At 47.8% G+C, this 27,726-nt stretch overlaps 1 protein-coding gene across 1 annotated transcript in view; it reads right to left on the bottom strand.

Annotated features, from left to right (window-relative positions):
* Positions 1–27,726, bottom strand: part of DIAPH1 (diaphanous related formin 1) — an 867,093-nt gene that overhangs the window by 236,550 nt on the left and 602,817 nt on the right. The window contains exons 19-23 of the mRNA XM_085617784.1: positions 24,084–24,177; positions 6,678–6,772; positions 4,612–4,713; positions 4,278–4,517; positions 3,751–3,880 (exon numbers count right to left, since the gene is read on the bottom strand). Coding sequence (XP_085473910.1) covers positions 3,751–3,880; positions 4,278–4,517; positions 4,612–4,713; positions 6,678–6,772; positions 24,084–24,177 — 661 coding nt within the window. The remainder of the gene's footprint in view (positions 1–3,750; positions 3,881–4,277; positions 4,518–4,611; positions 4,714–6,677; positions 6,773–24,083; positions 24,178–27,726) is intronic.

The following is a 27,726-nucleotide window of genomic DNA, read 5'->3' as shown; positions in this document are numbered from 1 at the left end:
AGGAACTGTACAAAACCATAGCTAGGCTAACGTCCCCAAATCCACCTAACGTCGAATCTAGTCTTGAAAGGAGCGAGGAAATTGCCAATTTCTTTCAAAATAAGGTAGATGCGATCTTTTCAGTCTTCAACCAACTCCCGCCAGGAGTTACGGATAATAGGTTCTCCGGCCTAAAGCAAGTCTTAGGAGCCGGACCGTCACTCTAAAAATTCGCCCCACTCAATATTGAGGACACTAAGTTGCTTACGGCCTCAATTAAATCCGGATCACCCCATGACCCCTGTCCAGTGACAGTGGCCAAATTAGCCCTGGAACCAATTGCCACAACCCTGACATCAGTATTCAATGCCATGTTTGAAACAGGAGACTTCCCTAGCTGCTGGAAGCGGGCCTCCATACTCCCACTGCTGAAAAAAACTAACTTGGACCCAAAAGATCCAAACAATTACAGACCCATCTCCCGCCTCCCACTACCAGCTAAAATAGTGGAAAAGGAAATGAATGCTCAGTTGAGTTCATTTCTATAGGAGAACAGGTTATTGGATCCTACGCAATATGGCTTCAGAGCAGGGCATAGTACAGAGACCGCCCTGAATAAATCAACTGAAGAAATCAGGAAAGCCCTAGACCAAGGTGGTAAGGCGGCCCTCATCATGCTGGATTTGTCCGCGGCCTTCGACACGGTCCATCATGATCTTTTGATGGACCGTTTGTCCAATATTGGAGTCAATGGTAGGGCATGGAGGCTGCTAAAAGCATTTCTAACCGACAGGAAACAAACTGTCTCCTTAGGAAATTTTGAATCTAAATCTTTCTCGCTACCGTGTGGGGTTCCACAGGCTTCGTCCCTTAGCCCAACCCTTTTTAATGTGTACGTGGCATCCCTGGCTCCCTTGATAAGATCGTATGGTTTTAGTCTTACGTCCTATGCAGACGACACGCAAATTGTTGTGTCTCTAATTCCAGGGCTTGAAGCAGGCATTAGCAAGAACTTCCAACTCTGTATGGGAGCAGTTAATTCATGGATGTCTCAAAACTGCCTGAAACTGAACTCGGGTAAAACCGAGGTACTCTAACTTCTGGACCCCAGACTGGTGGCCAGCACATCTGGGCATCCTCCCTAAACCCACAGAGAAGGCCAAAAATCTAGGCATCCTAGTGGACGACAAATTTAATTTTGAGCACCAGATAAAGGCGACCACCTCAGCTACCTTACACTCCCTCAAACTCCTAAGGAAGGTCAAACCATTCTTGCCAGAAGAAAGACTCCGAACAGTCGTCTCAGCCATTATTTTATCCTGACTGGACTACTGCAATGGGCTCTATCTAAACACCCTAGAGCTCCATCTGAATAAACTACAGACCTTGCAAAACGCACCAGCAAGGCTGGTGACAGGCACCCCTAAATTCACACCGGTAGCCAAAGAAATTAAAAGACTACAATGGCTTCCCATTAGGAAAAGGGTGAAATTCAAATCACTGTGCACTGTCTTTAAGGTACTTCATGGCCAGGGTCCAGAGTTTTTGACCAACCAATTTCGATGGTACACTCCCAAAAGAACCCTTCGTTCATCATGAGCCAAATTCGAGAGCATACCGCTCACGAAGAAAGCTTCATGGTGAAGTCAGATTTTCTATAAATATAAGTAACTTTTTGAAAGTTACCTTTTGCCTGCCTGAACGTCCTGAAGGACAAATTTGCATGTGTTTTCAAAAGTCTTCAAGCCACTGATTAGTATCTGAATAAGTGTGAAATGCCTCCTAGTGGCAAACAATAGAGTGACCTGAGAAATTACTCCTCTGAACCTCACAGAATATGCAGGGAAGGGGTTGTAAGCATCCTTTTCAAAATTAGAGTATCAAATTCTGCTAGACATGTCTGCTGGGTTTACACAGAACACTGGTGGTGCACATTAAAGGACAAGAACAGGACATTAAAGGACAAGAACAGGAAGAAAAAACAATTCTTGTGTATTCACTGTCTGTTTGCTAGAAAATCCCTAATTTTGCTCAATCAGATTTCTGCCTCTGTGTTTACCATGGTAACACACACACACACACACACGCACACCCCCCCCCCCCCCAAGTGTACGAGTGTCCACACCCCCTCAGTCGATCATGAGGCACAGTTTTGCCTTTTAAGATATTTTTACTAGACGTACATTACGTATGTATTCTCCCTAACGCATGCTTATTAGGCGCAGCGTTTGTTTGTTTTTTCACTTATCTTTGCACCGGAATTAGGTCTTCTAGGAGTGGTACTTGCACTGGGCTGGTCCCAGTGTAGTCCTGAGGAAGAGTTAGGGAAGCTCGAAACTAGTCGACCATATGCTAGGTACACACCCATTAAAGTAGTTTATTCTAGCATATTACCCACTTTTTTAACCAATTAGCTAGGAGCAAGAATAAAATATATTTGGCCCACTAGTTGATTATTTTAATTCACTTCATTCCACTCTGCACCACACATAATTTTGTTTAGTGCTCCTACGTAATCCGCAAGTTGCAGCACGCCTCAGTCCATAGAGGACTGAGAGGACCCCAATGATGAAGCATGTCACCGTGGGGAAACACTGGTGAGTGAGGGGACTCAAGAAAGGAAGTTTTCTGCCCTTTTCTTTTCCTTGGGTGTTCTTTCGGGAAACAAGTGCCTTCCTGACACCCCTAGGTTAGGTTCTTATAACCTGAAGGTTCAGGCTATTTATTTTTCCATGCAATCACATGGTCAGCCAGCCATAGGTGCTGACAGTGGAGTGCTTCTTCTCTCTGTACCTCCCTTCCCCTTCATCCCCTGTACAGTCAATTAAGATCATGTAGTTCATTATAGATCTTATTTTCCTGAAAGTGGAAGGAGAGGGGAATGTATCAGGGTCCCTAGCCTAAATTCCACTGGAATCCTGACAGGTGGCTTAAGACCTTTCCATTGTTAAAAGGATGCAATTTTAAATTGATATTCTCTAGTAACCTGGGCTTTACACTGAAGCAGTGCTTGCAGGTTAAACATCATGGTTTGTGGCAGACTGTATAGGCACCTGGAGAGACAATACTTGACGGCTAACTTACAGTCACACAAAAAGCAGTTCTTAAAGGAACCTCCGACTGAGTCAGAGAAACTGCTTAACTGTCAAAAGACAAAAGGTTCTACAGATAGATAATTTTGTATGTTAAACATGAGTTGATCTTTCAAAGTCCCACCCTCAGACTGTGAGCCGGGATGTGAACTGACACTGTCAAACTAAACAAAGAGCTATTAACACCTCAGGGTGTTGTGTTTTTAGAGTGTTCTCTTTTTTTATTTCTTGACTGAAAAAAGTCCCGGAAGACAACAAAAAGAAAACCAATTGCTTCCTTTGAAACGGTGCTTACAGCATCTGGTTCAGCAGGCTAGAATTATTCTGTGGTTATAGGAGGAAGATCCTATACAGAAGAATTGAGCTTTCAAAACCGCATGCTTGAAATGAAGCACTGATCAGTATCACCAGCAATCATTTCTAGTTACCGATCTCAAATATTAAATAGAACTATGTACCATAACAGATGCAAAATATAAATACATCCCTTGGACATCAGAGATGCATGTAGTTAGTGTGTACAAACACATACAACTGTCGCACACCCACACAATCGTGTAGGTCTTCACATTTACAGCTTAATATTGAGGGTTCTCATTTCTTGGGATAAGGTGCAACAAAGTGGAAAAACTAATCTTCTAACCTAATCAGCAACTAATTAGAAATCCAGAAGACCTACCTCTGCTGGCCTTCTCTACATGAATGAGTTCATCTGTGAACTTCATGACCTCGGGGTGTTCCCTCTCACAGATTTCTGCTAGGAAGTGTAGCAGTGTGGTCTTCTGATCTGCCGACTTAGTGTCTCTAAGCTAATAAAACAAAGTAAGATGTGAGTACAAGCTAAAATGATCAAGTAGAAACATTCATAATAATTCTGTATGCTGAATATGTTGAAGCAATAAAGCTTGCAAAGTTAAATGTTCTATACAATACAATGAGGAACTTTTATTGAGTTTTAGCACCACCCTAATCTTTGTAGAAATGTTCTTCACATAATCTGCATACTACTACAGTAAGTGTAATCAATATATTGAAATGAAATAAAACTTTGTTTTAGATTCCAGCTGCAGCAAGTTCAAAGTATAATTCTACATAGTAGACAAGCACTGTAGACTCCATTGGAATTTTCATCTTCTGACCAAAAAAGATCATTCACTACAATTGCCATTTATAGGGAAGAGAAATAGGGAAAAGCACATTGTGTACCTTACAGAGGAAGCTGATGTTGAAGCCAAAGGCTCCAGCATTTCTTGAGCCGGCGTTCATGTAGTTGCCAACAAGCAGCGTGATCTCAAGGAGATTAGCAAAGCTTCCACTCTTTCGCACTTCTTCACAGGCTGCAGTCACAGATACAACGTCAGGCTTGATGTTTTCCACTTGCTCATTAAATAATATCTTAAACAGGATAGCATTGAGTCGTGGACGCAGGCGAGTGACAGAGCTGATCTAAGAAGAAAGCATAGATTAATAGAGAACATCGACACAAGAACTTATTTTCATTTTAGAAAAAATAAACAATCATTAATTACTAGATGCTTACCACAACACCAAATTGTTCCGACTCCGCTAGTTCATTATACTCATCCTTCAACTCTGCCAGCCTATTTAGCTGCTCTTGTTCCGGCATCTGCTTAATCAAGTTCTGATTATTCAAAGAAGAACAAAATTTGAGAAGTTAATTTCTAGATTTTCCAACTGAGTGGTCTTATTACTATCACACACAATGCAGATGTGTTTGAATAGAACATTCATCCAGGATACCATTCAATGCCCGTCAGAACGCTGTTTAAGTTTATAAACGCTAATTAATCCATGCATCAACTTTTCCCAGGTAGAGTACCCTTAATGGACCTATTTACAAATAACAGGATCATTTATTGGCCTATTGACAGCACAGCTTTCTTTTTTTCCACAACTCAGAAGTATAAAACAATATGATACTCTGACTCTACTGCAAACTTCCATCCAGGATAGGGATGTAAAAGTGTAAATGTTTAAAATTACAGTTAACCTTAAAGTTTATTTTTTGTAAACATTACTGAAATTGTATTTCCTGTAACACTATGAAACTAATCAGACCAGTCAGTTTAAAACTTTCTTCTTGGACGCCGAACTAACATAATGCATGCAAAAATACATTTACTTTCATTGAAGTGGCTCCTGAGTTTGATCAATTTCCCTCAAAGGGCGTGGTTTCCAGCAGGGAAAATATTAAGCATGATACCCAGGTGACCGCTGTTGCCTTTAGGGTGCCTTTGCACTCTCAATAACATAAAGGAGGGCTCCTCTCTTGGTCGGTGGTCTGGAGGCTGGCTCAAAAGCTTTGGCAATCGGGCACCATGAATATGGATGTCATATCCTAGTCTTTGTTCAGGCTTTGGGTAACCAGACCCCAACTTACCACATCATGCATCTTAGCCAGGAACCTGAGGTGAATTCCATGAAGCACTGCAACTTGCTCTACATGTTGCAGCAGAGATCAGTGTGTTCCATTCCAACCCAGTTGCAGGGTGAAGTACAGAGCCTTCAGTAGCCGTAGATACCTCAGCAAGTTAAGAGCTCAACACAGACATGTATGCTACATGCGTTTTTACGAATTGCACCCTGGCTGCACCAAGTTATCCTTTAATCCATGTGAGGGCAATACATTAAGCACCATTAAATTGGATAGTAGTAATTATTTACAGTTGTATGAACATCAAATATGTCAAGTTCTACATTAAAACGTTTTTATGTTGAGTTCCTGTTCAATGTGCACCTCTTGAACTTACAGTGCCTTCATTGGTAAGACAATAGGTTTTATACTCAGTCGAAAGAGTAAACTGGTACTTACAAAACATTTTATTTTATAGTACCTCGCAAGACAAACCATCAACAAGTATAATTTTTAAAAAACCTTCTACATAACCAGGAGCCATGAACTTGCACAATCATTACCTAATTTACAATGTTAAACATCATTATGGATCAACAATATTAACTGTTTCTCAGTCCCAGCCCTGGTACTGCATTACTAAACCATATCCTGTTGTTTAGGTCAGGGCTTAGAGAATGCATACCATGACATGCCAATCAAAAAAAAGAGTAATTTGGGCAGTAGGAATTGCCACCAACATATACCACTGCACAATACAGATGAAATTAGTAGTCAAGTCCATAGAGTACAAATGCCAGAATCAGGTACATTTTCTAAAGGGACAAGAAAGGTGGCACAGAAAGCATAAAAGTCAGAACCTTCACACATTCGAGACAAAAATTACTTTGTCTCTGTCTCGAGTCTTAAGAATCCCAGAATCAGTTCTTACAAATATTGTTTGCATCAAAATAGAAACCGGCCTTTGAAACTTTTCTAAATATTCTTCGAAACTGACCTTGAAATGACAGATGAAAATTTATAGATGGGTAATAGTGATTCAAACTATTTCCTTCCAGTCCAAATGAGTCACCATTACTAGGTCTGTGTTGTACGACTTCATAATCATTGGGCTTTACGCCCAAAAAACATCTTTAACAGATTCTTAAAAATGAAGGCTATCAGAGCTGTATACTCGTATGCTCACTCAAGATATGGCCATATTATAGAATGTCCACTCTAGCATCACTCACCTGTACCATGGATTCTGTTAAAACTGCATCATTCACCTCTAGAATCACACTTTTTATCTCTTGATATGGCATGCGGAAAGAGCCTAGGAAAATTGCTGTGGATAAATGATAACAAAAAGACGTTACTCATTGGGTATACTGGTTTCCATACATGTTTCCTCTGCTGTATAGAACTTATGACTAGATTCTTGAGCTCAGAAAATATACTGGATACCTAATCTAAACAATTGTGGACAGTGTCATGCCGAGGAATGGTGGAACATCCGAAAAGGTAGCTGGAGAACACTTAGATTAGGTTAAAGAGGCCAAAGCAAACAGTTATAGTACATTTTAAGACAACACAGAAGAAACAAAGCATTGCTGGAGTTAGTCATAAAAACTCCCCATAAAAGACTACCAATATCATTCTGTGAAGAGCAGCTTGCATAAAGAGGACTGATCCGCTAACATATTTGTTCTGGAGTCAGAAATGCCTGGATAGAGTATAAACTGACTGGTATATCTGCAAATTTCAGTGATATGTACATTTCACAAAGGAGCAGAAGTAGACACATTCCATCTAAGGTTACCCAGGAGAGTCCTATTAACCTGCCAATAACATGCTTTCATGAAGGTTGCTATTCATTTAGCAAAGGTCTATTTTTAGGGTATTTGCTTGATTACACCAATAATTAATAAGCCTATTTCGATCTGCATATGTTTTAGCTCGTCCAAAAACTATTTCAACACTTAACTGAGGTATGTAAGGACCGAGAGAAAAATGTAAGCCATTTAATTATTCATGTTTTAGGATTCATTAAGGTGGGGATGTGATATTTAAATAGAAATTTATGTAAACTCCTCTATTTATTTTTAATATTGTTTTTCTGTCTGTGTTTACTGTAGGTATCATTCAGAGACCATTTAGGCAGCCCATGACCGCTTTTTAAAGTGTTTTTTCTTCTTGCAATTGCTATTGCAACTATGTACTAATAAGAAGAAAAAAATTGCTTTAGGTCATTTCCATATTTTTTTTTAACCAGTCTGAACAGTAAAATACTGGTCATGAAAGTACAAAAAAACATCTAGGTCGTAACCCTATAAAACTGTTTGTTGGGTGAACTGGTTCTAGAGTCAACATGTTTAGACAGATGACAAAGCCATTCATACTTGAAAGCATCTGTGGATGTTGTGGAATGGTACTTAAAGTCCATCAACAAGGTCATGTGCTACGACGAACAAGTTACGTCTGGTAACGTTCTTTCTGGCAAAGACTCCATCTAGCAGCAGATTCCTCATCTTTTGAATACTCCCCAGGTGTCAGACTGGATCTGGTAACTTTTTCAGCAGTACCTCTGTGCTCCGGAAGGTGGCACCTTGTGGCTACGCACCAACATTGTTCCGCTCTGGAAATGACGTGCAGGCCTATATAGGTGTCACTTCCTCACGCTGACATGAGTTTCGATCAAGACTGTCTCCCCCAAGTTGCAGCGCCACTAAAGCAAATCGGTAGAAAGTGTGCAGATTCCTAGACTTGGGATGCTTGTATTGGATAGAGTCTAAACACTGAACAGGGAAGAGGGGAGGGTCGGTGAGGAATCTGCAGCTATATAGAATCGACCGAAGGTAAGTAACTTGTTTTTCTGATAGAGACTTCTAGCGGCCCATTCCTCACCTTTTGAATAGATATCAAAACAACGCATTTTCAGAGGTGGGTCTGTGAGTGGACTCAAACTAGAAAATCTTGCAGGACTGAGCAGACAAAATTCTCCAGGCAATAATGCTTTGTGAATGTGTGGAGGGACGCCTGTGTAGTTGCCTGGCAAATGTCTAGGACAGGGACTCAGCACATCAATGCAGTGGTAGCAGGTTTGGCCTTGGCAGGATGAGCAAGCAGTCTTTCCAGACCCATCTTTTTGGCCAATGTGTAGCAGATCTCAACGCAGAGCACAATGCAGCAGGGGATGGTTCTCTTGGGAAACGGCCCTTATAACGCAGGCTGACACACACATGCCATTACCCAGCAAGCAGAACCATGCTTGCCTTAACCACGCATATGTGTGGTTAAGACAGTGTGCGGTCTAGATGCTGGGATAGGCAGGCACAAGATAAGGAAGGATCGGAGAGGATGTGGGCTTGTAAGTGAGGTTGGGACCGGGGTTGGAGGGATGGGGGTAGTTTTTAAGGGTTGGGGTTGTTTTTAGAGCTCGGGGGGATAGTTTGTAGGGCTCGGGGGGTCAGGGTAGTTTTCCAGCTCGGTGGGGTCGTTTTTAGGGCTCGGGGGTCAGGGTAGTTTTAGGGATCGGGCAGGGTAGTTTTTAGGGGTCGAGAGTGGTCGGGGTAGTATTTGGGGGTCGGGGTAGTATTTGGGGGTCAGGGTAGTGTTTAGGGGTCATGGGGAGACGAGGTCATTTTTAGGGTTCGGGGGGGGGGGAAATCGGAGTGGTTTATAAAGCTCGGGGGTCAGGACAGAGTTTAGGCCTCTTTGGGGGGGGGGGGGGGGTGTCGGGTCATTTTTAGGGCTCATGGTAGTTGTGTTGTGCATGAGAACCTGTACCAGCCTTCCTTGATAGACGTAAGTAAGGCTTTCAATGCCAAGTGAATGGTCTTCTGCTCCAGAAGGTTGAAATTAAGCTGGGACTCAGTCAGAGACCAGGGGCCTCTGATCTCCACCTCTTCCGGATGACTGCCCCAGCCCAGAAGCAACGCATCGGTCTCCACGGTCAGCTCTGGGTAGGGAAGGAAGAGGGGTCAGCCACTGACCCCCCTCGCGATTCAGTACCCATCACTGCAGTTCTTTTGAAGTCTCCTCCAAAATCTGAATGTGGTCGGAGAGGTCCCTTGATGGTGGGTGCACTGGGACTTCAGATCCCACTGCAGAGCCCGAATATGCCACCTGGTGTGCGCGAACAGCAGGTTGCAGGAAGCCTCAGTACCAGCAAGCCCAGAGTCGGCCTCACTGAAATCGAGGACAGTGTCTTAAAGATCAGTATCTTAGCCTGAATTTCCTGGATTCTCTTTCCCAGGAGAACGACAAGAAACTTAAGTGTCTAGAAAGGCTCCGATGAAGGGAAGCATCTGCGCAGGAGTCCGGTGTGACTTCGGCACATATATAGTGAACCTCAAAGAGACCTTAGTCTGGAGATGTTCAACAACTGCCTTGGGTGAGACCGCCTTCAACAGCCAGTCATCTAGGTAGGGAAAGACTGGCATCACTGACCTTCAAAGGTGTGCTGCCACCACCACCTTATCTTTCATGAACACTTGATGATTGCTGGTGACACCAAAGGGGAACACAGTGAACTAAAAGTGCTCCTCTCACACCACGAACCTCAACTAGCTCAGATGGGCCATCAGGACAAGAATATGAAGTTCCATCGCCGCCATCCTTTCTCCAGCGTCGAGGGCAGACAAGATCTGAGTCAGGGTGAGCATTTCGAGTTTCTCCTTCCGGATGAAGACATTGAGAGGGTGCTGATCTAGATTAGGCCGAAGACCTCCGTCCTTCTTGGGCACCAGAACGTAGTGTGAATAACAACTATGTCCTACTTCTGGTGCAGGCACCCTCTCGATAGCCCTGTTGGCCAAAAGGGCTTGCACTTCCTGCCACAAAATGGAGAGGTGGTCTTTCGTCAGTCATTGGGGGGACGGTGGAAGGTGCAGGAAGGACGAAAGGACAGAGAAGCCATACCCTTTGCAAACAAATAGTAGGACCCGCCTGTCAGATGTGATCACTTGCCAACCTGCATAGGATTGGTAAATTGTGCCTCCCACCAGGTGGCTGTGACCATGTCAGGGTACATTAAAGAGGTTTAGCAGGTGAGACTGGTGGGGGGCCATAGGCTGAGCGGCACACTGACTTGATCGCGGAAGCAGTGGGCAACTTGGTCTCTACCGCGAAACTGTTGGGTTCCCATTCAAGGGTGGGGTCAGCCTTGTCTCCAACCAGGCGAGTCCCATCATAGGGCATGAGCATCAAAGACGACTGGATGTTGCCAAACAACCCAGTCAATCATAGCTACACATGGAGAGCAATGGTAATGCTGGTGTCTACAGCTCGCCCAACGGAATTGGTGGTGTCCATGCCACAACGAATTGTGAAGTTGGCCACACCGTAACCATCTTGAAAAGCCTGTGAAAGGAAAGGGTGAAAGTCTTCCGGTGCACCAGGGAGGACTTCTGCTACTGAGTCCCCGAGAGTATGAGTGCAACGATCTAACAAACAGGAGGCATTGGTCAAACGCAGAGCCAAACTGGCTGATGAGCAGAGGTGATTCCACATGCCTCCACTCCCTTTGATTACCAGTCATGGGGAGTGGTAAAGAAATTGTTGGGGTTGGTCTGGCTGGTGGAGGCCTGCACCACGATGGTCTCTAGAGAATAATGCTGCGACAACAAGGTTGGCTCGACTGGTGATTTGCCTAATAACTGAGGGGACAGTGCAAGGTTTTGCCCAAGTCCCTAGGAGGGTATCATTCAAGGCCTCATTAAAAGGGAGGAGAGACTCAGAAGTCGCCTGGCCCGGTTGCAGGACCTTAGTCAATAAGGTTGTTTTGACCTCCATGATGCGGAGCTGGAGGTTCAGGACTTCAGCTGCCACACCCATAACCATGATATAGGAAGCAGATTCTTCTGTGACTGGGCCAAGAGGAAATGAAAGGGCTGTATCAAGGTCACAAGCCTTCTGCAAGTCCTCATACCAACCGTCCTCGGTACAGGCCTGAGCAAACTCATCACCCTGGTCGTAGTTGTTGTAGGAGTCTGTCCTAAAAAGGGAATGAAAAGGATGTTACAAGTCTTGTGGTAATGCCAGTGCGGAAAAGGATGAGTGTCGGATTGAGGCTTGACAGCGGTCAGTCTCAGACCGGTGTCGTTGAGGACAACCAGGGCCACCTCATCAGGCAGCGAGGTTACCATCGACATACCCAGCATGGGTAAGGGAACAGAAGGCAGAAGTGGCTCGGACGGTTCTGTTGGCGCCGAGGGCGAACCTATCAGCGGTGTTCCGGGTAAAAGGCCTTTCTGCACCCTGGGCTCCAAAGGCGCATCAGAGGGAGTTGGTAGAGAGCCAAAGACCTGGAGCATAGCTGCACGGAACTCTTGAATCTGGGGCAGCACTGCTGAAGGCCCCAGGAATTTGGGTTGTACCCAAAACAGCTTCAGAATGAGCTCCGAAACGGCCGACTTCGAGAGCAGGAGTAGGCAGGTTGGCACCGCCCACGTTCTTCGTCAGGGAAGCGAGAATGGCGCAAACAAAAGGAACTCCGCTTTGACTTATTTTATTTTTTATGCTTATTGGAGGATTTGGACCACAATGAAAACCAGCCTCTACAGCTGCTACATCGACACTGGGAATGGGACCAAGAGCGAGCCTTGTATTTGGAGCTGCAATTGAAGCAGACCTGATACAATGTCTTTTTGGCCTTCAGGTTCATGAACGTTCAGTCTCCGCAAGTCTTCGAGTCGTAGCCTGACCACAGACTGCCCAGGCAAACCTAGTGGGAGTCGGTTACTGACATCTGCGTGTGACAGTCCTTACAGAGTTTAAAACCTCTCCTCTTAGGGAGAGACATTCCTTGCACACTGGATAGATTTGTGAAGAAAATGTCTCTGGGAGACGAGGTAAGCTACTGATCAGAGTCTTGTGGCACAAAAGAATGGAATGGATGTCAGCACGATGGAGTGCTGTCTATGCAGGTCTATCATGTCCCTTCCAGAGCAGAACTGCGTCAGTATAGAGTCATACGGAACCACCTTCCGGCACACAGAGGTTCAGGATCCATTCTGATGCCTGGGGAATATTCACACGGTGAGGAATCTGCAGCTAGAAGTCTCCATCAGAAATAGGTCTGACCTTCACATATAAAACAATCGGTAAACAACGTTTACCACGAAACTTTGTCCCCGCAGGGAATCACAACGCGGTTGTTACAACGACCGCGTTGCGATTCCGCATACCATTACTCCGCAAGTCGGAACAACGACTGGAGGAGGGTGGGGGGTATTTGAGAGGTGTTGGATTAAAAATCCAACACCTTCCCTAGTGTCCAAACAGACTGGAGTTGGAATAGTAAATTATACTATTCCAACATCCAGCGCACCCCTCCGTAAGTCGTTGTTCCAACTTGCGGAGTAATGGTATGCGGAATCACAACGTGGTCGTTGTAACGACCGTGTTATGACTCCCTGCGGGGAAAAAGTTTGCGGGATGAGGAGATAGATTCAAAACAAACAGGTGACGTTTTCAGTTGCAAGTACAAAAAAAATAAATCAGTTGGAGAAAATTATGTGGTTTACCTCTCTGAATTTACTTCATCTGAACTGGCAAAAACATCTTGAATTCAAAAGAACTAGGCTTACAGAAGAGTGGTAGCAGGATTGTCTATGTTATATAATTTATATGGCTAACGTTTCAGTCCGGATCATCTTAAGGCACTGGTTCCATATGCGTTATGTAAGATATAGTTTGAACTTTAATAAAAACTTTCTTAGCTCAGGAAATTCCATTTTTCCTACACGGCACAAATGCATGTGCACAGCACGGGAAGAGTCAAGTGGCGACGACAACAATTAATGTGATATATAATTACAGAAAGTGAAGTAATCAACCTCCCATCCACTTTCAAATTTCTGAGTGTGTCTTATAAGTTCTGGGGTTAGGATGGATTGAGCTTTATGTCGTACAGTTTACATGCATCTACAAATGTGGTTTCTCTAACTTTTTTGACTTGCAATGATTTGATAAAACTCTTATATTAGCTCTGCCTCAATCCTGCCATCAGATGCTTGAAATTTACATTGCGTGGAGCATCAACTATATAATATATATTGTAAGTATACAGATGTTAAGAGCATACTGTTTGGGTAGGGGACCACATTAGATCGTTTGCGGATCTCCAACAACGCTACTCACTCCACTCCTCCCAATTTTATGAATACTTACAATTAAGGCATGCCCTAAGAATGCACATTCCGTTCCCCACCTCCTTCCCGGAATTCAGCCCCCTCGAGGCCCAAGTGATGATGGGGAACCTTGGCAGAGGGGGGGTATTGTGGATTTACCGCTCCCTCATCAATAATAGCCCACATCCCTAGACTTGTTGCGCGCCCGCTGGGAGGGGTGGTTGGGTCCCCTAGAAGACGCTGATTGGAGGGATGCCCTTATGGCTCCCAAGACCCTGACACCCTCCTCCAAGCTGCGTCTGGTCCAACTCTATTATCTCCATGCGGCATACCTCACCCCAGCGCGCCTTTACAGGGCTCGTTTACGGCCTTCTCCATCCTGCACGCGTTGCAGTCACGCCCCTGCGGATTTGTACCACATGACCTGGCAGTGCCCCGTCTTGGAGCCATTTTGGGCGGGGGTGGAACTGGAACTCACGCAGACCCTGGGATGGGAGGTTCCTCATGACCCGCTGTGCCTGATCCTGGGGGTGTTCGACGGTCTTGATGGCTCCCGGGCCGATAAGCGCTTCCTGGGCACTGCGTTGGCGGTGGCGAAAAGGGATATAGCGGCACTCTGGTCCCAGGCCAAACCACCGACTAGGCGGAAATTGAGAAGGGGAGTGGACTGGTGCGATACCCAGGAGGAGGCTCTCTTCGAGGCCCGGGGTCGTCCCGAGCTTTTTGACAAGGTATGGGGCAAGTGGTTCAACCTGCGGCCCTAAGGGGTGCAAATGTTTTTTGTCAAGATTGATCGTGGGTGAATGTGTTATTTTCTTCGCGAAAACACTTATAGGTCTATGTCCTTTTCCTTTCCATTGGGTCTCTTCAATCATGTGCATGATTTTACTGCCAGAGATGTTTCTATGTGATTTGTTCTTGAAACCGATACATTTGATTATCAAAAATAAATAAAAAAGAGCGTACTATGCAATTTATTACCATGTGGGAAGGAGCGATGACTCACAAGCGGCGAGGCCTCAAGTGGGTCACGATTACCTTCCCTCATTCACGGTAATAAATAGCATAGTACACTCTGCGGATCTGCATGCATGGTTTATGCCATGAAATTTTTGTTCATATGTACAGGTTTTTTAAAAACGGTATTGAACCAAAATTGGGAATGCGAGGGGTTAGATTTATGTAGCATGGTAAAAATCACACTGATTAAACCTCCGACTATAAAGAGTTATTTCCACGTATAAAATAACTGTGCATGTAATTTAAGAGCAGTCAACAGTGTTTTTCTCATGTTAATTTACCTCAGCTGTCGAACTAAACTGGAAATTGACCTTGCACTGTAGTAATAAATGCGTTAATGTGTTTTATTGGTAATAAACATTTTCGAAATATTCCGAGCAATTTCAGTCCATTTTCTCTTTACTGTCCAGCCATTACTTAAAGAGGTCTCTTCACCACATTTTCTTCCGACCATAAGGATGTAGAGAAAAATCAAGAGTTGTTTCCCCTTTATATAGTGGAGAGGGGGCCATTAGGAAGTACAATTAAAAACTGATTTTTTTGCAAGTCATGAAGTTTTTGTCTACAGCGAAATGTAAATGGAGTACATTATTACATTTAGGCAGGGCCACTGGAATTATGAGTGTGTGCTTCCACTGCGATTTTCACACAGATTTTCCTCATTTGTCACATAATCCATCATCTGCAACATAATGTGCAGATTTAAACAAAAAAGAATTGTATCTAGCTCAAATGGTTCAAAAATTACAAAAAATGCAACAACACGTGTTGCCCCGCAGTGGAAGGCCCTTTGCAAAGCTGTACTGGTCACCTTTCTGTTGCTTATTGCCATATTTGGATGTTAAACTGGTACTAATGATGTGCAACCAATGACCAGAGAGTATTACCATGTGTAAAAATTATGAATTAATGATGTAATGCTATTACAAAACGTGCCGCATAATTTACATTTTCTTGCGACATTTAAACAACACTGCCACATAATTTAGCCCTTTCCTGCTACATAATTCCAGTGCATTTAGGTTTTGCATTTAGCACACACCGTTGGTGGTTAACACATCGATGTACGAATGACATTTTTTGGAAAAGAATAGACCTTTTACAGACATGCGCATTGAAGTACAAGTTACTTACCTTTGGGAACTATGCATCTGGTAGAGACGATTCTAGACGCAGATTCCTTAACGTAGAATTATCTCCAGGCGTGAGACTGGACCCGGAAAATTTTCTTGCCCAGCATCTCTGCGCACCGGGGTGGCGGTACCACGTGACTCCGCCCGACGTCCTTCGCGGGCGTGACTTCAGCAAGGTCACATAAGCCCCATCCCGGTCGCCTACGTCAGTTTGCTTCGGAGAACTTTTCTGCGCCACAACACGGAGCCATCACAACAAAACTGAGGAGAGCATGGGAACCGTGTGCGAAAAAAAAAAGAGAAACAAAATAAAGAAAAACAAAAGGAGAGAAACATCACCAGGTGGCACCAAGGCACCAGAAGGCAACAACAGCAGGCCAGAGCAGGAAAAGAGCAGAGCACCACTCTGAGGAACAGTGCAAGCCAAGGCGAAAGCACCAGGTGGCAGTAAAGCACCAGAAGGCCAGAGTAGCGAAGCCATAGCAAGAAAAGCGCAAAGCACCACTCCATGGAACCGCCTTGCAAGCCAAGAGCCCTCCTGGAGGCACAAACATGTGAAAGGAGAGAGAGAGAGAGCGAGCGAGAGAGAGAGAGAGAGAGAGAGAGTGAGACTGCAACCACGACCACAAGGGGAAGGGCCACAAGCCCGGAATAGAGGAGCAACATCAATCTCGCGAGAGAGCAAGAGAGAGAGAGAGAGAGAGAGAGACTGCAACCATGACCACAAGGGGAAGGGCCACAAGCTCGGAACAGAGGAGCAACAGCAATCCACCCCCAGACTACACTGCCAAGGATGGCCACACCTCCTGAAAGGAGGAGCAGGTCAAAGGACAGGTAATCCATCAGCAGACTACAGTGCCAAGGGGGGGGGGGGGGCATAACCTCCGAAAGGAGTAGGAAGTCAAAGGACAGGTAAAAGCACCCCTAACGAAGAAGACCGGTTGGTGACCAGAAACTCCAACAACAGAGGGAAAGAGCAAAGTAAGCCCTCACGCTGGAGAGAAACCAGCTAGAGGGATGCCTGACCGGAAGAAAATGAAGAAGACACCCATAGAAGACAAGTCACCTAGAGGGAGGCGACTGCAGAAACCCAAGTAGAGGATCCACGCAGAACGGGGAGGAAGGGTGGGTCGTGAAGGAATCTGTGGCTAGAATCGTCTCTACCAGATACATCGTTGCCAAAGGTGAGTAACTTGTACATCTGATAGAGACTACTAGCCGCAGATTCCTTAACGTAGAATAGATACCCTAGCCATACCCAGAAGGGAGGAGGGCCTGCGAGAGAGCCCCCCCACCAGGAGAGACACAGGGCCCCAGCAGGGAACCTGTCACAGGGACAAGAAGGGAAAGGCCAGGAAATCCTGAGCCCAACCAAGGGAGAACTGCCCAACACCCCGCAGGGGCAGACAGCGCCCGAAAGGCCGCAAAGAACACAAGGACCACCTCAACCCTCAGGGAGAAGAAGTAGAACTGGAGGCAGGGCCCACCTGAAGAAACACAAATTCACAGTGACAGAAAGAGCTGTACACACCCCAGCCGCAAGCAGCTGACAAGGCAGGGACGGCTGCACCGTCAAAAGTGCAGACCGAAGAAGAAAAGCACAAGAGAATATAGCAAAGGCCACAAGGAACGGTGCACCCAGGACAAGCTAGGCGCCAGCCGAAGGAAGAGGCCAGGAAGGGCCAAGAAGGGCCAGGACACGCCCCAAGGGAGAGGCCGGCACACACTGACCCACGAATGAAGTGGAACCAGGCAGAAAGAAAGAGAGAGGAAGACGAGGGACGGACCAAGCCTTCCACCAGGACACAAAAACCAGGAAAAACAGTGTCCCCCCGGAACACCAGACAGAGGACCAAGGCGGACAGAAGTGCAACCCGCTACAATGCACTGCCGCAGACAGCAGGCCGAACTAGGCAAGCGACACAGCGATCCAGGAGAAGGGCGGACCGGGGCGCAATGCAAGCCACTCCAAAACCATCAGCAAGAAGTTCGCACCTGTGACATACCGGGACGCCACGGAGAGCAGAAGCCCGACGGACGACCACACCTCCCCAACACATGATAGAGCTATATAATAGCTACCAGTACCCCACATAGGGCATGTTACGTCCCAGAACATGGGAACCCTCTCAGGAAAACATTTCCGCAGAAGAGGACAAACAGAAAAGCCTGCGGAAGGCCTAATCTCAGGGCCTATACGGCTTACCAACAGCCAAAACCACAAGGCAAACCAAGGCAAACCAGGGCAAACCAGCAGCCAACAGCACCAAATCAACCACACAGAACAGACAACCGGGGCTACTCACTACAAGGCCCCAGGAAAACGGAGTAGGAGGAGGAGGAGGAGGAGGACGACGACAAAGCACCGCAAGAAACCTCTGAATGGCAGAATCCGCAGGGGCGTGGAACAAAAGAGCACCATCAGAAAGAAGGTCCATCAGCCGTTCCCAACGTTCTCCGGAACACACTATCCCGTAGCCAGGCCTGCCGACGAAGGGCCACTGAAGAAGCCATGGCACGACCAAGCACCTCCGAAATGTCCAGAGCCGAGCGAAGAATAAACGCCGCCTGCTCCCGGCCATCCAACACATGGTGCCTCAGATCAACACAGGCACCCTCCTGAGAAGCGGCCGACATAAGGAACTCCGCCGAATCCCACAAGCAAGAAGTGGCCCTAGCCAACACACACAGAGTGTTAAGGGCCCACAAAGCCGCACTGGTGGAGGCGAAGATATTGTGCCCCCAGGAATCCAACCAACGTGCCTGCCGTGACAGGGGAGACAACACCGATGGCAGGGAGGGAAAGGCAGTCTGCAAAAGAGGGCCCCTTTTGGAGGGGTGGAGGGAAAGACAGACAGGATCATGCCGCACAGGACGATGGCGGTGCAGAAGTTGCTGGGGCACCGGGTCCCCCGTGGCGGGCCGCTCCCAAGCCCCCAAAAGAGAAGTGTGGAGCGAAGCCTCGAAGGGAAGAAGCAGCTCCCGACCACCAGAACCCTGATGGAGGACCTCCAGAAGATGATTAGTCGGGAAACAGGCAGCTGGATCGCCCATGCGCAGGATCCCCGCAGCCGTGGAAACAGCCCGAGCGAAGGCAGCACTCGCCTCCGTAGGACCCCACGGCGGGGAAAGCAGTTCCTCCGTGGGCGACGGCTGCAAGCTAAGGCGGCCGTCCCCCAGCCCAACCGGTGGAAGGAAAGGCCAAGCCCGAAACGGGGGAGGGTGGGCTGATGAATGGGGAACCTGAGGGGCCTCCGGCGAAGACTGCGGGCGCGGCAACGGCGAAGAGCCGTCCTTAGAGGACGCCGGGGAAAAGGTCTCGACGCGACGACCCGTCTCCGGAGAAGATGAAGCCAACAACCGCCGAACCTCTGGAGAAGAGGGGGCGTCCGAAAACGAATCAACGACCCGAAGTTGGCCCAGCACCGTAGAGTCTGCCACCGCCATCAGGTCAACGTCGATTGGTGCCGAAGGGGACGCCAGAATGACCTCCGCCACAAAGCGCGGCGCAGGAGACCGAGGCGGGGTCGGAGCTGGGGCGGCTATGCAACGGCGCCGGAAAGGCATCGAATCTACCTCCGACGAGGCAGCTGCCTGCGTGGAGGGACGAGGGGGGCCTGGGGGCACGCCCCGACCCCCAGCCGGCCCCTGCGGCGCCGCCAGGGCCAGCCGGCCCCTGCGGCGCCGCCAGGGCCAGCAGCCGGCGGCATCTGAGCGGCGTCGCCGCGGCCTCGGACAAGGCAACAGCCTGCCCAGAGGACCAAGGGGGACTCGAGAACACGCCCCGAGCCCCGAGCCCCGGCAACCTCCCGTGACACCGCAGGGACCCCCGCGGAGGTTTGCGGTGAGGCAGAGGTGCAGTGGACCGAAGGAGGGAACCCTGAAGGGCCGCACCCCGACGGCACCACATCCTCCGAACCTGGATCCCAACCTGTCGGTGCCGGAGCCACCGGCGACGTCGCAGGAGTCCCCGCATGCGGCAAGGGATCCGCAGACGCCCCAGGAAGAGATGGAGAAGGAAGAGACAACAAGGCCTGCAAGGCTGCCGCATAGGCCTCCATCTGGGCTCTGGTCGCCTCCGCGCCGGGGAACAGCGTATAGGGTGGCGACACGCGGGGCCGCACCATCCGCGGAGAACCCACGCCCCCAACAGGCCGGGGACCGGGCCTCGGGGACAAACTGTGACACTTACCAACAGGTGAGCGACGCCCTTGCGTCCTGGGAGACGGACGATGTCGGAGACGGACGCGGCGGGTCTTGAAGCCTTCTGCGGGGAACGGGCGTGGCGACGACGGCGACCGGGACCTGCGCGCCGAAAGGAGCTTCATTCAGCGCTCCCGCCGGGACTTCGGCACTCGCCTCCGTAGGACCCCACGGCGGGGAAAGCAGTTCCTCCGTGGGCGACGGCTGCAAGCTAAGGCGGCCGTCCCCCAGCCCAACCGGTGGAAGGAAAGGCCAAGCCCGAAACGGGGGAGGGTGGGCTGATGAATGGGGAACCTGAGGCGCCTCCGGCGAAGACTGCGGGCGCGGCAACGGCGAAGAGCCGTCCTTAGAGGACGCCGGGGAAAAGGTCTCGACGCGACGACCCGTCTCCGGAGAAGATGAAGCCAACAACCGCCGAACCTCTGGAGAAGAGGGGGCGTCCGAAAACGAATCAACGACCCGAAGTTGGCCCAGCGCCGTAGAGTCTGCCACCGCCATCAGGTCAACATCGATTGGTGCCGAAGGGGACGCCAGAATGACCTCCGCCACAAAGCGCGGCGCAGGAGACCGAGGCGGGGTCGGAGCTGGGGCGGCTATGCAACGGCGCCGGAAAGGCATCGAATCTACCTCCGACGAGGCAGCTGCCTGCGTGGAGGGGCGAGGGGGGCCTGGGGGCACGCCCTGACCCCCAGCCGGCCCCTGCGGCGCCGCCAGGGCCAGCAGCCGGCGGCATCTGAGCGGCGTCGCCGCGGCCTCGGACAAGGCAACAGCCTGCCCAGAGGACCGAGGGGGACTCGAGAACACGCCCCGAGCCCCGGCAACCTCCCGTGACACCGCAGGGACCCCCGCGGAGGTTTGCGGTGAGGCAGAGGTGCAGTGGACCGAAGGAGGGAACCCTGAAGGGCCGCACCCCGACGGCACCACATCCTCCGAACCTGGATCCCAACCTGTCGGTGCCGGAGCCACCGGCGACGTCGCAGGAGTCCCCGCACGCGGCAAGGGATCCGCAGACGCCCCAGGAAGAGATGGAGAAGGAAGAGACAAGGCCTGCAAGGCTGCCGCATAGGCCTCCATCTGGGCTCTGGTCGCCTCCGCGCCGGGGAACAGCATATAGGGTGGTGACACGCGGGGCCGCACCATCCGCGGAGAACCCACGCCCCCAACAGGCCGGGGACCGGGCCTCGGGGACAAACTGTGACACTTACCAACAGGTGAGCGACGCCCTTGCGTCCTGGGAGACGGACGATGTCGGAGACGGACGCGGCGGGTCTTGAAGCCTTCCGCGGGGAACGGGCGTGGCGACGACGGCGACCGGGACCTGCGCGCCGAAAGGAGCTTCATTCAGCGCTCCCGCCGGGACTTAGGCTTCATTTGCTGACACGCCTCGCAGTCCGTGGAGTCGTGGTGCTCCCCCAAACACCACATGCAGATTGGGTGAGGATCCGTCGCCGACATCTGGCGCGTGCAAGTCGAGCACATCTTAAAGCCCAAAGGCATTCGCACACTGTTCTCAAGAAAATAGTAAAAGTGGAAAAAGAAGGCCTGAAACAGGCCACGGACAAGATCCGGATGCGCGTTGCACGCGGAAAAGAAGAAAACTGATGTCAGCGCGCCGTTCTGGGCTTATGTGACCTCGTTGACGTCGGGCGGAGTCGCGTGGTACCGCCCCCCAGCGCGCAGAGAAGCTGGGCAAGAAAGTTTTCCGGGTCCAGTCTCACGCCTGGGAATAATTCTACTTTAAGGAATCTGCGGCTAGTAGTCTCTATCAGATATGTCTTACTAAGCACAGATGGGTTGATTCTTTACTTGTCAACCGTCATCTTATATTCATTATGAATGGTTGACCAATACCACATGCACTTTTCTTTCATAAAAAAAACTGTAATTGAAAGCAATCTGTATGCACTTACATATTCGATTCTGTATCTGATTAAAAATGTTTAAAACTAGGCCCAGCAAATTGTTGATATTTGTATTCCCTTAAAAAATGATGTTTTTTCTTCTTCTGGTGTTATCTGTACTCATGTAGGATATGGGTTGTAAAAATAGATATTAGTTCTTGAAGTTGTTTACTGTATATTGTTAATTTAAATTGCAAAATCAGTTTGCATTCAGTTGCTGTCCTTGTTGAAGGGTAGGTGATATGTGCTTAGATCTTTGTTTCAAATATATAAAACAGTTAAAAGCAAACACTACTGGTTTCAATGAAATTTCACCAGATGTCAGGATTTTCCAGTTCTGTGGGATACATTTTTGACTTGAAATGACATGGGATTATGCGAGGTAACAGACCTTTAACTTAGTTTTGTAGAACTCCGGTTTCTCTGTAATTATTATTATTTGCTATTACGGTGTGTGCAACAAGATTCCTGCAGTGGCTTATATGAATTAGTTTCTGGTTCAATATATATGATTGCTCCATCTGGTCATCGAATCATGAACAATTCCTTTATACTGCCCAAAAAATAGACCAAACACAACGTTGTCCCTCAATGCTTTCAGATAGTAGCTATGGAATATACACCAGTGATCCTAGCTGATCCAAATACATAAAACAAAATTTGGGTTAAAACATCTACCAATCCTAATCGGGTATATAAAAAAACTGGTTACAAGTGAAGTTCTGATAGTTACCTTTTATATTATTTTTTTTTATATATACCAGATTACGATTGGTAAATTTGTTCACCCAAATTTTGACTTGTACAAGGTTGCTGTGGTGTTGCGAATGTTCTGGGTCAGTTTATCCTCGGCTTCTCTCTTGGCATAGCTAGGCCTCTCCACCAAAATGGACATGCAGTATTCATGGTCTGTTTTAGGCATAAGCCTTACACACCTATCGCCATGAAGGGATAGTGCTAAAAATGATTTTTAAAAACACAAAACTTATTTAAGGGCACCAGGAGCTTTTGGATATGGCTCCAGACGTTTTCAGGATTCAACACCTGTGGTGCAGGCGCAAGGGGGTGAGGTGTTAATTATACCAAAGAGTGTTGTGAATCACCAGTTGACACCATAGAAAGTAAGTGATGTCCCCAAGCTCCGCAATGTCCAACCCTGACAGCTTGGTAATCTACAACAACAAAAACTATGCAAAGGAAATTAAACACAAAAAACAAGCATAGGTTTTGTTTCATAAAAATATTTCAGTATGACCCGCCTTACCAGTGGTTGAAAAAACACAATGGCTTTTACTGACGGATAATTTTCTTGACATAAGGGTACCACCTAAGCAATTCTTACTAGTGGGTAATACAATCTCATCCCCTTTTAGATGCTCGCCAAACGTGTGCCAATGGCTATGGGTTCTGATTTAGGGCATGCACTTCATTCTAAGGTCACAAAAGACCTCGTCTCTTTTTTTTATACGGAAGCGATACAAGTGGTTTGTTGAACGGTAGTGCTGATGTTACTTATGTACAAATTGAGTATATAGAGAGCTAGGGCGCAGACTTGTTGCACACCTTGTCTAATTCTATGGGCTGTATAGAAAAATGCGCAGTTAAAATTTGTCTTGTGTAACTATGAATTGCTCCCAGAAAACATCTTTTGACTCTACATGAACAGGTTTGAGGGAGACATTTTGAGAAAATGGCAGTATAGCCGTGACACTGGACACTTTCAGGGAATAATCTGTGTATAATTATTTAGACCCAGGAGTCTTGTTTGCAATGTGTCAATTTGTGTAAACTTTCACACAAAAAGTCTGTTTAGACGTATAATTCTCCTTTGTGGGCAGTGAGGACGGAAACACTTGGATATGTACAGTAAACATGTTTGGATCTAGAACAAGTCAGCAAACGGCTCTGGTTCTAAAACTGGACCTTTTGGAAAGTGTGTGAGCTATAGCGCTACAATATTTCAAAAACTGCATTTTTGACGATCTGTTGTTGTCTGCTCTTGAAAAGTTGTGCATGTATCATTCTTTTGTATCATTAGCCCAAGGAACAAATATGGTCATATGGAGTACGTGGCAGCTCCTTTTTAACGTCTAAGTCCGGTCTTTTTTTTGTTTTTTTACTCTTCTACTATTGGTCAACATGCCTACATGTGAAAGGCAGTGCGCAAATGTTGAGCATTAGCTGGCTACTCCCTTACTACATATTAGTACCAACATTTAAGCTGAACTGCGGAGTACAATGCATTTCTTTATACAGCATATACTTACATAGATTCTGGGCAGTCTTCTGATCGAGCACTTTAAGCTCTTTGGCCTTTTTCTTCTGGGCAGGCTTCTTTTCATCACCATCTGCTTGATCTTTCTTTGCTGCACATTAAATGGCGTAAACAATAAAAATCAACGAATGGTCCCAGTTTTCTGAAAACTTGACATAATTCAAGTTCAGTCTGAAATTCATCTCAGGCAATCATTAAGACTCATCTTCCTGCAAACTGCTTACAAGAAAGCATAACAAAATTAACTCTAGGACAATGCTCAGAAAGAAGGGATACAAGCATATCACCACCAGTGCAACATGGTTTCCCCCTCTTGTGCAAACCACTGCATGCATCACCCTCTTATTAGGTCTAGCGTTAAAAAAGACCTTTCGATTTTACTAAAAAAATATATGCATACAATTACTCATAACGAGTTTCACCAAACCCTCTTCATCCATTGGTCTCTTTCTGTGCGATTCACATTCTTCTTCCATTTTTCAGCCCACTTCTGTTGTTGGCTAACTTTACTGTGACTGACTGCGTTCTGCCTTTTCACAGGCTACTATGGCAATGTGTGTGTTATGAGGCCAAAAGATATTTTAGTTTTTGACCAATTTTGAAGAGGGCCCGGCAGCTTCCCCAACACAAGTTGTGCAAAAAACATTACAAAATAAAACACGCACTGACAAAGCCAATGGCTGCCATCAAGACCTACCGACTTCATCAATGCTGGTTTTACATAAATGCCGTCACACACCCTTTAAAACTGCAACCCGAGCTGAGGGTCAAAGGGTGTTAACTAAGTTCAATGTTTTCAAGTCTTTTATGACACCACCTTCTTTAACGTCAAAAGCAACTTCATTCAAAGGTAACACACAGAACAAGCATTTGCAATGTAAAGGTCTCGCATTTGCTAGAGTTTAAGCTATTAGCATTTGTTAGAAATGTGGTTTCTGGTTGGGTAGGGCAAGCGCCTAAGCCAGGCAGAAACCACCACTCTAGTCAGGGCAAGGGAGTTGCACGCTAAAGATAACCCCTGCTCACCCCCTTGGTAGCTTGGCTTGAGCAGTCTGGCTTATACCAGAGGCAATGTGTAAAGCGTTTGCGCAACACAATTGCGCAACACAAAAACACAGTGGCAACACACTAGGCACACTACAAAAGAAACTCCACACAAGGTTATATAAAATATAGCCTTTGTATTATCCAAAACACATTTGAATCATAATCACACATATGCACTGTGCTAACTGGCACCAGGTAACAACTTACAGGGGATTATATACATGACCGGGCCACGGTCAGACCATTAGAAAGCACAAGTAATAACGCACCCAGTGACTACTGGTAAATAATGAACTCAGCTTTATCACAAGCAACAGAAACGCATTATGTCTGCATCACATTGACATAAATCACATTTAGGAGTGCATCGTAGTAACACTCCCCAGGTGCATACATCACCTTCAGCATAAACCCATTATGCATTTCTTTAGGGCCTTCTGCCCCACCGGTACCACACAGGTACTCAAAATGACCCCAGGCCAACTGGCCTTCCTTGGGGCCCAAATGCCCTCTGTCCCAAACGTCAGGGCTCTTAGCTGCCACAGCAGTGGTGTGCAGGCCCAACAGGCCAGCACCAGGAATCAGGACGAGGGTGTGATCCACATGGGTCTCTCCAGAGACCAAAAACAATGCCCCTCCACGTGGCAGCTGCCCACGCTCTTGCGGTGCAGCTATGCAAGTAATCAGCACCAAAAGTGCCTCTTGCTGCCTCTGCAGCTACGACCATGTGCGCAATGCACTGGGGGCCGGGAGGGTGCATCTCACCCCTTCCTCATTATCACAACAAAAGTGCCCCCTCGTTGCAGCTGCCCGCGTTCTCACGGTGCAGCTGGGGAAATGAACCTTGGCTCCAACACTGCCCAATTGGAGCCCCACTCACCGGGGCTTCCCCTTCGATGCAGACGCCGGTTGCTGAAGGGAGGTAGTCACCGTGGGAGCCCGCGAGACTCCGGTCGAGCCCCTCCTCCCGCAGCCTCTCCTTGGCTGTGAACAGCGGTGGTGCCGTCACCAGGCTCCGTCTCCTCTTCGTGTGGCACGCAGGACTTACCTCACCGATACGGGAGCCCCGCCTCGCATAACGCAGGGGGTATTTCTGGCATACGGGAGCCCAGCCCGGAATATTCCTCGCCATGGAGCGATGACTCCACTTGAAGGTGCACAAGAATGCGGGGCAGGCTCCCGCCTTATTCTAAAGCCGTGCAGGGGAATCCCCATGCCAGGATTTACTCAGGACGCTCTGGCAGCCCAGCGCTGCAGAGCACACATGCTCCTCTCGTCCTGGGCAAATAACTCAGCAGGCAGGCCAGCATGCTGGGGCTCCAAGGCCAGCAGACCCCTCAGCTGCCTAGCAGGGCAGCCGGTCCATACCCAGCAGCGGTTCCTCCTGGCAGGCTGGCAGCCTGCCGGACAGAAGTAAGCACCAGAAAGCACAAGGAAGCACACCTTACACCCACTATTTACATTGCATTTCTCTTTGTTCTGCCCTGGCACAGGGCTTGGGGAACCATCATCAACTGGTTCTGGGGGGTGTTGAAGCACTCTGGTTTACCAGGCTTCCACCCTCCTTTGTCAGATGGGTCCTCAGACACACCACAGGGAGGCAGAGCCAGCACTCAACCAGGCAGGCAAAGACCTATTCAGGGTCAGGGGAGTACTCCTCCCACTACTCCAAATGCAGATCTCTTATTCAGCCAAGGGCTGACTCACCCTGCCCCCCTGGAGCCACATACCTCACCAGCCCCTGTCACTCTAGAGCCAGACATGCAATACACATCAGGCAGGCAGACACATAGCACACAAAAATGCCAACTTCTAAAAGTGGCATTTCTAAAACAGTGATAATAAATCTGCGCACACCATGGCGCAGCATTTATTATTCCTATTCCAAACATACCAAACTTGACCATGCTGCTCCTCTCATATCAGGAATTACCACTGAAACACTTATCAGGGAATCCCCAATGCATTCCTATGAGAGGGCAGCCTCACAGCAGTGAGAAACCAAAATGGCTGTTTGTCACTACCAGGACATGTCACACACTTAAGGTACATGTCCTACCTTCTACCTTCAATGCACCCTGCCCATAGGGCTAGCTAGGGCCTACCTTAGGGGTGACTGATATGCAGTAAAAAGGGGGTGGGGTCACAGACGTGACACTGCGCGAACAGGCCCTGCAATGGCAGAGGCCTGAGACAGGTTTGAAAGGCTACTTTGGTGGGTGACGCAATCAGCGCTGCAAGCCCACCAGTAGCATTTAATTTACTGGCCCCAGGTATACGAGATACCACATTACTGTGGACTGACAGGTAAATTAAATACGCCAAACAGGTGTAGACCAATTTTACCATGTTTACCACAGAGAGGACACGCACTTAACACTGGACAGCAGTGCTAAAGTGCCCAGAGTCCTAAAACCACCAACACAAGGTCAGAAAAAAAAGGCTAGGAGGAAGGCAGAACGTTCAGGGATGACCCTGCAAAAAGGGCTAAGTCCAACAGCATTGTAAATGACAATGCCTTTTAACTGTTTTGATAATCAACACATATATAAAAGGCACTGTCATTTACAATACCTCAAACTCTTGTA

The sequence above is a fragment of the Triturus cristatus genome, chromosome 7 (assembly GCF_964204655.1).
Source record: "Triturus cristatus chromosome 7, aTriCri1.1, whole genome shotgun sequence".
Classification (NCBI taxonomy): Eukaryota; Metazoa; Chordata; class Amphibia; order Caudata; family Salamandridae; genus Triturus; species Triturus cristatus.
Note: the sequence above shows the minus strand (reverse complement) of the source record. Positions and strands in the feature narration are given on the sequence as shown.